This window comes from Chelon labrosus (genome assembly GCF_963514085.1).
Source record: "Chelon labrosus genome assembly, chromosome: 7".
In the NCBI taxonomy this organism is placed as follows: domain Eukaryota; kingdom Metazoa; phylum Chordata; class Actinopteri; order Mugiliformes; family Mugilidae; genus Chelon; species Chelon labrosus.
This window is the reverse complement of record NC_140343.1, coordinates 8,908,167-8,919,395: the sequence shown is the minus strand read 5'-3', so window position 1 is coordinate 8,919,395 and position 11,229 is coordinate 8,908,167. Positions and strand designations below refer to the sequence as shown.

Sequence of the window (11,229 nt, the reverse complement as noted above, 5' to 3'; positions counted from 1 at the left end):
TTCCTCAGTCGCCACAGGGACGGAAAATGACTCAGGAATCGAGAAATGGAAAAGTGATACCAACATCTCCTGATGATTTGGCACTTTCTGCCTACTGTATGTATCCCTACAATTTGCTCAGGCACACAACCGCTCCTCCAAGAGGATTGTGCCGGACATTACACTTTGCGGGGCACGTCTCTATTTTGTGCTCGGTGTGTTTTAAAACTGGGTCCGTTTTTCAGGCAGGCCAAAAAATGTAATCTTGAGGAGTCTTGATGAAAAATTTTAATATGATAAAAATTATCACAGTGGTAAAGTGGCATTAGAAAGCTACTTTTCTCACTCACCTTTCAATTAAATGTTCTTTCCTCTTTTTCATTTTGTTTTAATGTATATTATTATTATTATTATTATTATTATTATTATTATTATTACATTTATCCGTTTGTTTGTTTTTTCATGTAGGAACCTTTGTTCCTGCGCATTCCTCCACCGGCGGGTTGTGTTGGTAGAACGCTCCCCTGCGTCACTTCCTCCCCACGTGAAACACTGCTACATGTGAGGAGCAGTTCACCCGTACCGGATTCCTCAACAAATTGAGTCTTTCGTGTCCCATATTCTCGTCTTATGGTTGTCGACAGCAGGACCATGGAGTCATCAGAGGACGAGGTGCTGCTCGGCGAGGAGTCGGAGGAGGAATGCTCTGAATTATCAGACGGCGAGGTGAGTTTGCTTGCTAGCATGCTAGCATAAGCTAAGCTAACTTTATCCAGACTCCCGTTAAACCAAACGTTTTTTTTAATACTTGTATATCTTAATGGAAACTTTGTCAGATTAAATTGTGCACATGAGTCGTATTGTACATTTGTTTATAGTAGGTATGAAGAAAATCGTGTTTGTACCGCTGTTTAACTTTTCTTTAACATGTTGTGCCTTTGCAGTGTGTTTAACCAAGTTTTTTATTTTATTTTGTTGCCTAGCTTCAAGAGGCTTTCGCCAAAGGGTTGTTGAAACCTGGCATGAATGTTCAGGTGGATAAACGCAAACCGTGTGCAAACAATGTGGTAAGTGACTAAAAGCAGAGTTGTGGTGTACCTCTGTCAGTATTTGTACCAGCTCATGAGAAAACATAATAACTGTGTGTTGTGTCGTTGTCGTGCAGGAAGGTTTGAAACAGTGCCTTGACGACTTGCGTAAAGATCTTCCCTGGGCGGAGAGGCTGGACTTGACCAATCTGCCGGCCGAAGACATCCTGTCCAAAGTGGAGGGGAAAGTCTCAGCTGTGACCAATGGGCAAGTCAACGCAGACGACGACTTCCAGAGGGAGATGTTCTTGTGAGTGAGCGTTAGATTGCTTTATTGTCATTGAACAGTGCAAACATTCACAAAGTCACCAATATCCACATACATCATACATCCATGAGGGCGATAAATAATACATGATTTAATCAGAATCAGAATACTTTATTTATCTTTCAAGGAAATTGTTTTGTTGCTGTTGCTCCCATAAAGTGACAGTTGCAAGGTGACGGAGGAAATACAAATAGAAAAAAAAGTAATAAAAAATAAAAGCAAGATGCATGAAAAGTAAAAGAAACAATATAGCACAATTATTCACAATATACAGAGGTTTAAGGTTGCAAATAAATCAAAAGCGTCTGAAGTGTTAAAGGGGAACTACTGTTTTTTACAACATGGACCTTATTTCTGGCATAACATACGGTCGTTTACTCACACATATAACTTTTGTGTAATTTGCACTCGTTTAGGAAATAATTAGATCAGCGTATATCCATATAGCGGGAGTGACGGGGCACCAAGACGCAGCCTCGAAATAACGCATTATCTGCCGCGAAACTCGTTCATTTCGGCAATATTTTGATATGATACGCTAGTGCTATTCCCCGTTGAGTCCAGAGTTACCTGTAGGTCAATCTACAGAACCCGGACGATGTCTTCTGATGTGGACGATCTCATCTCTGAACGGCGTGCACACCCGCGACGGTCAGCTTGTTTACCTGTAATTTGCTACTGCAATGTTTTGCAACATGGCTGAATATTTTTCCTATTGTGAGGTTGTGGACGAACCATAGCAGTGGCAAAATGAACGGGATTCGCTGCAGCCCTGTCACTCCCGCTATATGGATATATACGTTGATCTAATTATTTCCTAAACGAGAGTAAACGGCCGTGTTTTACACCAGAAATGAGGTCCACGTTGTAAAAAAACAATAGTTCCCCTTTAAGAGTGACCAACACCCAGCAGAGGAGTTATAAAATTTAATGGCCACAGGCAGGAATGACCTCCTGTGGCGATCTGTGGTGCATTTTGGTAGGATGAGTCTGTTACTCCTTAGACTGGCCAGTGTGTTGTGGAGTGGGTGGCATGAGTTGTCCGGGATAGTCTTCGCTCTTGCCAACATCCTCCTCTCTGACACTGTGTTCAAAGAGTCCAGCTCCACCCCTACAACACCACTGGCCTTGCGGATCAGTTCGTTGAGTCTGTTAGCGTCTGCCACTCGCAGCCTGCTGCCCCAGCATGCAACGGCGTACAGGAGCGCACTGGCCACCACAGACTCGTAGAACATCCTCAACATTGTCCGGCAAATGTTGAGGATGTTCTCCTCAAAAAGTAGAGTCAACTCTGGCCCTTCTTGTAGAGTGCCTCAGTGTTCTTTGATCAGTCCAGTTTATTGTCGATGTACACTGCCAGCTATTTGTAGTCCTCCACGATGTCCACCTGGGCCCCATGTGTGGTAACAGGGGTTACCGGAGCCTTTTTTTCCTCCTCATGTCTACAACCAGTTCCTTTGTCTTTGTCACGTTAAGCTGCAGGAAGTTGTCCTCGCACCATGTGACTAAGTTTCCCACCACAGTTCTGTACTCAGCCTCCTCACCATAAGCAGTGTTTCCCACACATCGACGAATCTGTGGCGGTGCGCCACAGATTCAACTCCGACCGCCACAGATTCAACACAGACCCAAAAAAAAAAAAAAAAAAAAGATTCAACGCCGACCGTCACATATTGCGTTTCGTTATTCTTTTTTTACGCCATTTAAAACACGCAGCGTATTCGTTCAGCTGCATTTCCTTTCCCTGCTCTCTCTTCGTCTCTCTCTCACATACCGTAATTTCCGGACTATAAGCCGCTACTTTTGTCACTTGCTTTGGACCCTGCGGCTTATACAACGGATATATGGATTTTTACAGCTAACGGTCACCAGGGGCGCACTATCATGGAAGCGCTAGAGCGAGACAGACAGTTAGCGACAGGTAACGAGAGCAAAACAAACCAAGTGAGTCCAAATGCAGTACGAGAGCTGCTTTTAAGTTAAAGGCGATCGATCTGACTGACTTTTCTGGTATAGTAGGCTGGTTATTTTGATACAGTAAACGGCCGTGTTACTGCGCCTTTACTGCTGTGTTGGCTGTTTTCGAAAAAGATGCTGGTTATTTTGTTGAGCAGCCGGTTACTGCACTTTTGCTGCCGTGTTACAGGCAAGCACTTTTACGAACAAATTAAATTTAGCCATTTAACGTTATTGCCTCGTCAAGCGTTGTAAGCTTTGTTTTTTGTTATACTGCACTACTACGGTACTATGACTGCAGGAAGTGCGCTAGGAGCGCACCGTTGTATTATTTGTGCACTGCACGAATGCTGTTTGTAATGTCAAAGATGTGAAAGTTTGATCGATCGATTGATTGATTGATTGATTGATTGATTGAAAGATTTATTGTGTGGGTGCGGCTTATAGTCGGGTGCGGCTCATGGAACAATCTGTATTTTCCCCAAAATTTAGCTGGTGCGGCTTATATTCAGGTGCGCCTTACAGTCCGGAAATTACGGTATATATAGGGTGTTAAAATTAATGTAATAAAGTTCTGTGTAACCAATTATTAACAGTTTTTTTTAATTATTAACCTTTAGGAATTAGGAAATCCCTTTAGGAATCCACCACCCCCCCCCATCGGTCAGACACAGGGCACATACCCTATCCAATCGTTATTTTCACCCCCCCCCCCGGGCCAAACCTCCACCTCCAAACCCCCCCCCCACCACACATTGCTTTCAAATCTGTGGGAAACACTGATAAGTGATACATCCTACTACCGCAGAGTCATCGCAAAACTTCTGAAGGTGGTCCTCAATTGTGAATTGGCAGTATTTGCGATGTGAATGGCCCAATAGCTGTTGTCTAGAGTGCGCACTGTCCTTTTTACAGAGACACTGTGAGCTTGCAGCGTCCTCCAGAGAAGGCAAAGGACGTCTGATGAGTTTCTCAGCTGTTTTTATTGTTCTCTGAGGTGCTTTGGCCATGCGTAGTCAGTTAAATTAAAAGAATTCCAGTTAGCGAACGTCTTCTCAAATTAAGTTTTTGGAACATCGTTATGTTTAACTTGTTTTTTTACAGCAGCATCAGTATTTGGACCATTACAGTGGGTTTTATCAGATCTTTGGTTGGTGTTCAGGTGTTCAGGTCACGTTTGTTGTCTTATGGATTTTGGCCACCTTTTGGATTCGAGACTTTTTCTGTCACATGACCCTCATTGTCAACATGGTAAATGGGCAAATGTAAGTTTAATGATTGCTGGCTTGAACTAAATGATTTTGTTGATTGGCTGAAACGTGTGCCGGACAAGCCTTACGAGGCGTACTGCACATTGTCCAAGAGGACACTCAAACTCTGCAGCCTGAGTGTGAAGACAGTGGATTCTCACTTAAAAGCAGAGAAACACCAGACTCCTACAATCGCATGCGATCACCCCAGTTTTGTTTGTCGTTTCCGGGTTCAAGCAGGGATCCACCGATCCGATATTGGTATCGGTATCAGTATCAGTATTCAATAAAATTCTAGATTGGGTATCGGTGACAATGGGCCCGATCCATAGGGGTAGATCTATTCAGTGTAATTCTGTGCTGTGCCCTGTGAGTGGCGTCATGCGCTAGCGCAGAGAGAGATCGTCAGGTGTGCCGTGGGAAATTATCCAATTTCACCTAATTGGTATAAAAAACATTTTTTGAAAACAAACTAATTATTATCTGCAAATAATATGCCATTGTCAAGTGTCTGTGTGTATATATATCTGTCCTTTGTGTTTATTTGATTCCTGTTCAAGACACTTTGACAAGAATAACTTTATATTGTTATTGTGGTGGTGTGCCTTGTGATTTTTTTTCAATGAAAATAATGTACCTTGGCTCAAGAAAGGTTGAAAAACACTGCGCTAGTGACACGCCGTGCGGAGGCTCACATTGTTTTCATAACAGAGCGGGTGAAAGACTGAGTCATCTGGAGCGTTTTCACACTGCCTCACTTTGCCCTCGTGAAGGCAGTGAATGTTTCAAGGGCCGGTGGTAAAACACCTCCTAAAGAGCACGCTAAGTTCATTGAACTGAATAAACAAAAGAGCAGTGTGAAGCAGCTAACTTTGGAAGAAATGAGGCGTGAAAGGTTTCCCCCTAATAGTGTGCAGGCAACAAAAATCACTGACAGGATACTGAACTTTATTGTTATGGCTGGGCAGAGCTGATTGCTGTTTATTTTGAATGTCGACCAACCTAGCTAGTCAAGCTATTGTTTTGTTTTTTTCTCTCAATTTCAGCTCCTTTATAATTTATTTTACATCGGGTGTTATACTCCTAATTGCACAGACTGAACCAGGAGAAGTTTTGTTATATTTTTTTACATGTTTGCCCGAGCTTGTGAGGCTATTGGTTTATTTAAGATTTTGTACTGGTACATAGTTTAAATGAGTAAGTAAGTAATTCAGTACATTTATATCTATTTATTTGTTGTTGTTTTTTTAAAAATTAAGAAATAAATGCTTAAGTCAAGTCTGATGTTGCCTTGCACAAAAGAATGATCCCAGTCTTTTCCACACAATGAGAAATAATTCGTTGTTTCGCTGTTTTTCTGTATCGGTATCAGATCGGTATCGGCCAATACTATAAATTTTGTTATTTTGAAAGTAATTCTGGGTCTCAGATTTGCCTTATTTTTAGTACTTCAAGTAAGTCTTAAATTTAACCCATAACAGTCTTAAAAAGTTACACTTGTTCAAACCTGCAGAAACCCTGTAATAACAATACCACAATCTGTAGTTGTTAACCGTTAATTTGCATGCAGACCCGTAACATTATCCACAAAGATTTCCATTTATGATAAACCCCTAAATGGCTGCAAGCTACAGTGTATAGATGAATACACTGGTTATCTCATTATCACGGCACCTGTCAGTAAATGCAGTATTCAGTCAACTCAAGAGTGGTCCAAGGGAGGAAAAGCAGTGAGAATGTGACATGATCATTGATGCATGTAGCGAGTGAAGGCTGGGCTGTTCTGGTCCTTGATAGAAACATTTCAGAACGCACATCAGGGATCACAGTTTGTTTTGTGTGGGGCTGTGTAGCTGCAGACCAGTCAGCTGAAACTCGTCTGCTGAAATTCCCTACAACAAGCATGTGAGCATCACAAGTGATTTATTTAACGTTTTACTATCACGTGGATGTCTGCGTGGTTTTGTGTTGCCTTACCTGGGGAACACCAGGTTTCACAACGGGCAAGACAAGGCAGTGTGAGACCTCGAGGCCTGCCATTCCTGTGGTTGTTACTTGGGCATTGTTGCAGACTATTTACCCTTTCGTGGAAACCGCATAGTTCACCCCGCCTCACAGCAAAAACGGTTCATAGATGAGTCCTACATCTTCGGTGCATTTTCGTCTCACATGTGCCCTGAAGATGAATCATGCAAATGTTTGTATCTCCGAAACTTTTCAGTTGACCTTTCTTCGATGTGTTCCAACACGTCGTTATTGTATGCTAATTAATGACAATATATTAAACACATGTCCTAATAGTTCTACACCAAATAAAACTTAAAATAAAACTTTTTTGATGAACAGTACTGTTGGGTAAAGTCTGAAATGGTTTATTTATGCAACTCATGTTAAGATGTGTAAATATCAGAAAATAGAAAAGTAGAGTTTTTTTGAGAAGACGTTTCATCCGAGTAGTTTCTTCAGTTCTAAGGAACTGGTGAGTTTGAGTTGAACTATTGTCAGTCAGAAGCTCCACTCTCAAGGTGTGACTGTATGAGGCTGAAGGTTCTAAGGAATTTCTAAAGAAGTTCCAATCAGAGGATGTGGGAGAACTATAGGTTCTAAGGAACTTCAATTCCTTAGAACTTCCTTAGAAGTTCTAAACAGAGGAGGTGGGAGTGAGATATCTGCCATCACTTTACAATACAGTCATACATTCACGGAAATTCCTTAGAACAGAAGAACCTACTCGGATGAGTGGCAAAACATTTTCTCAAATAACTCCACAAGTCAACTACACAGATGGATCGATTGAAAGAGAGAATCTGAATGAACAAGTTTAGTTGCATGAATGGTCTCGTGTGACATTATTTACAACACGTGAGTGGTATATCAGTTTTTCTGAGCTGCTCACCTTGGATTTAGTCTGAAAGGATTCTCATTAAAGGCCACACAGGTTTAATGGTACTGTAATTCTTGTCAGCGTCCCAGATATTCAAATGACACTTCAGTATTCTGTTCTTTTACACATGCAGTATAATAATCCTGCTAAGTATTGATTTTTATTTCAAGTGACTTTTTTTTTTTTTTCAGTTTGTTTTGGCTAAAACACAGACACTCACTCTTGGGGAGTGATTTATCACACCTGCTTGACCGCATGCAAATTTATTGCGTTACAGTTACCGCCAGGCTCAAGCTGCAGTCCTCGAGGGCCTGCCCCTCCTGAGCCAACACGACATACCCACCAAGAGGCCAGATGATTACTTTGCAGAGATGGCCAAGTCAGATCAGCACATGCAGAAGGTGAGTTGGTTAGTCGTTACAAGATACAAGGGTCTGGTGTCTTACAGAAAGTAGGTCGGGTTTGGCATCTTGTCATTTATCATAACCGCATTCGCAAAACTTCATTCACATAAACAGGAGATTGTAGATGCACTTGTTTGTGTGTCTTTTGTCTCACATGTGCACCAAAGAAAAGTGTAGCAGCTCCCCCAAAAATAAAAACGACGATTAATTTCACATTTGCGTCTGCAAAAATTAAATGGCCATTTTCTCTTTGGTTCGACCCAGTTGTCTTTGGTGGCTGTCATAATGCTGTGTATGAACCATAAAAGTATGTGGGTAATTCAGTGTGTTTCACCAGTTATATAAAAAAAAAACACATAAAAATACTAGTCATTTGCATGATCCTTATACAATCCAAAACCCTCTGTTCCATCTGTTCTTTTGGAAATATTTCCGACACCAAACACAGTTGAGTAAGTACATGCTGATTAATGCAAATTTCCCCTTGATACGCTTTCTTGTGCCGGGGAATCTCTTCAACTTGAATTTCCTTAACGATGATGTAACCAGGCGGCAGCTCTAAGCATGACTGAGTGGGGAGTACAGAGGGGCTTCTTTTTGGTACATTTAGAATTTACATGAGTGCCATGTGTTGGTGTCGTCGAGACCTCGTCAGGAACTGGCTTAGATGAGCAGGGAAACGCCTCCAAAGCGAAGGGTTATTTAACCCTTAAGAGCAGTGAGTAATCGTCAGTTGCAGGTTTCAGGATGAGTCTGGATTTGCTTGTTGTCACAGAGGGTTGTGACCTGCTACCTTTGGTGATAAGTTCCAAAAATGGAATAGTAATATATAGAATTCTGATTGTCCAGGACGTGTCTTAAGCCCTTTTTCCACGGGACTAGTTTTACCTGGGGACCTCCGTCAGTTTGAATAACAGCCGAGGTCACCTGTGACCACGTCTGTAATTTAATTTGTAAAGTAAAAATCAAACCGCAAATCACCTATCCTATTTCTCGTAAAACAGAGATCCTGTGATAATACTAAACCAGTGCGAATCAGCATCTCTGTGTGTACTTGTTCAAGACTTTTGTTAGATTTGTGGCTTTTTCTGCCTCTTGTCACTTAAGAATTACGAAGGATGTGCTGTAAGTCAAAGTTTGGACAGATGTTGTTGTGCTATGTCGAGGTGTGGCTAAATCAGTGGTTCCCAAACTTTCTTTGCTGGGCCCCCCTTTGGTACATAAGAAAATAGTTTATGTCACACATTGTAATCAATACAAACCTCAACCTTTTTTGACCAAATAAAAGTAAACTTTACTGTGTAATTATGTTCAGTGTAAACTTGTCCATCTCATCGCTACCAGTGTCCTTTATTGATTCATTCATTCCATCTAGAGGGTAACGCGGGGATGCCATGCAGTGGGAGGAAGCGGAAAGTACCAGAGACATAAATATGCATAGTAACTCTGAGTAAAACGCAGAGTTTGCTTATCCCACACGAATGCGCCACATGAAACACAGACGTGGGGTGTATTTGGGGGGGGTCAACTAATCCCGTGCGACTCGGGCTTATATTAGAGTTTTGTTGTAACATATGCATTTCTAATTTCCACAGTATCAGAACGGACAGAGCGCCTCTTTGGTCTTTTGTGGCCCCTTTTAGTTTGCAGATTGTCATTTCCTATAATGCAGATACTCTTTATTCTTTTAACAATCACAGTTTTACAGTAACATTTCATTGGACATGTTTCAGGTTTAAACCCAAATATAAACTTTTCTTCCCCCTTCTGCCTCTGTGTAGATCAGGAAGAAGCTGATATCTAAGCAGTTGATTCTGGAGAAGTCAGAAAAGGCCAAGAAACTGCGTGAGCAACGGAAGTTTGGCAAAAAGGTCAGTCCCTGATTTCAGAAGTTCTTGTTATGCCTAATCGTATTTATGACACTTTACCCATACGTAAGCTAAGAGAGCCTAATGGAGACGTTTAACGATTGAAGAGGTGACATAAGTTTTGATTGTGTGGCAGGTCCAAGTGGAAGTGATCCAGAAGAGACAAAAGGAGAAGAAGGCCATGATGTCTGCTGTAAAGAAGTACCAGAAAGGTGGGTTTTTGTAGGTGTAACTTAGAAAACACAATTTCTTGTACAGGCTGTTGCATACTCAATGAGAAGTTTGTTCTTGTCGAGAACAACATGATGTCATTTTGCCTGACATGAGTGGGCCTGCGGTCGTGATTGCACCTGAAATGATGTGCATCATTCTAATCTCTCTTTAACATTTCTGAACATCGTCGCTTCTAGGCATGACCGACAAGCTGGATTTCTTGGAAGGAGACCAGAAGGCCGTTAAAGGTTCCTCTGAAGGCCCAAAGAAAGCCGTGACCAAGAAGGGGTAAGGCCTTTTCAGTCATCAGTTTCAGCCGTGCGTACTTTTGCCTCTTGACATTTGCGACACTAAATTTTGCTGTTATGGATTTTTTACAGCCCCAATGCTAAGAGGAAATACAAGGACAAGAAGTTCGGCTTTGGAGGCAAAAAGAGCGGGAAGAAGTGGAACACCAAGGAGAGCTTCAACGACGTCTCCGGTTTCCGTGCCAAAGTGGCTCATGCCAAGGGGGGCATGGGAGGGAAGAAAGGCAAGGGAGGCAAACAGAATGTGAGTCACGCGCCATTAAAAACATAAACTGATTTATTAAATGCAGAACATGGGGAGTGTTAAGTTGGTTAAAAAAAATGAACAAAACGGATTTCTTTCACTTCCAGAAACGTCCGGGGAAATCTGTGCGCAGGAAGATGAAGGGACGCTCGTAAAAATGGACGAGCCGGACAAGAGGCGGGACTCGGATGTTGCTCTTTGGCTGGATTTACTACACCTGCTCCCCAGTCTGACTCCAGTACATCTCGGGAGATGTGTTATGCTATGGACTCCTCTTCTACACTTTTAAGAAATGTGTCTGGATTCATTCGGAGGACGACATAAACCCCATTCAGTCCAAACAGAAAGAAAGGACTTGATTATTAAAGAGAAGACGGGACTGGACTACAAGCAGTTTCCCTGGGGACATGATCAGTTACCACTGATGTGTTTTTGTCTGTGGGAGTTATTACCTGAGCTTTTAATTCCCCTTTCTCAAGATCCACATCAACCTTCCTGCCGTTTAATTGACAACTGTTTTTAAACCCAGCTCCTTGACTGATTCTCTCCCATGCAACGTGACATTTTATAACATTAAGCAGCTGTCTGTTTTGCCCATTCATTACCATGATTAGTATGTGACGGGCGAGCGTGCTTTGTATAGAGCAAATGATTTCTCCTGCTAGTGTTTATTTCTTTTTTAAGTGTAAGATTGAAATAAGTTGTCTGCTTCTGTGCAGACACATGTTATGTTTGTATGATAAACACATCTAAAAGATCTGAGTTCA

General features: G+C 41.9%; 1 protein-coding gene across 1 annotated transcript; it reads left to right on the top strand.

The window, feature by feature from the left end:
- The first annotated feature begins 516 nt into the window (after window positions 1-516).
- Window positions 517-11,224, top strand: ebna1bp2 (EBNA1 binding protein 2). The gene is made up of 9 exons (XM_084547904.1): window positions 517-705; window positions 963-1,046; window positions 1,145-1,317; window positions 7,703-7,826; window positions 9,611-9,700; window positions 9,834-9,909; window positions 10,108-10,198; window positions 10,291-10,462; window positions 10,570-11,224. The coding sequence occupies exons 1-9, from the start codon at window positions 610-612 to the stop codon at window positions 10,615-10,617; spliced, it is 954 nt and encodes a 317-aa protein (XP_084404030.1). The 5' UTR covers window positions 517-609; the 3' UTR covers window positions 10,618-11,224.
- Window positions 11,225-11,229: the final 5 nt, after the last annotated feature.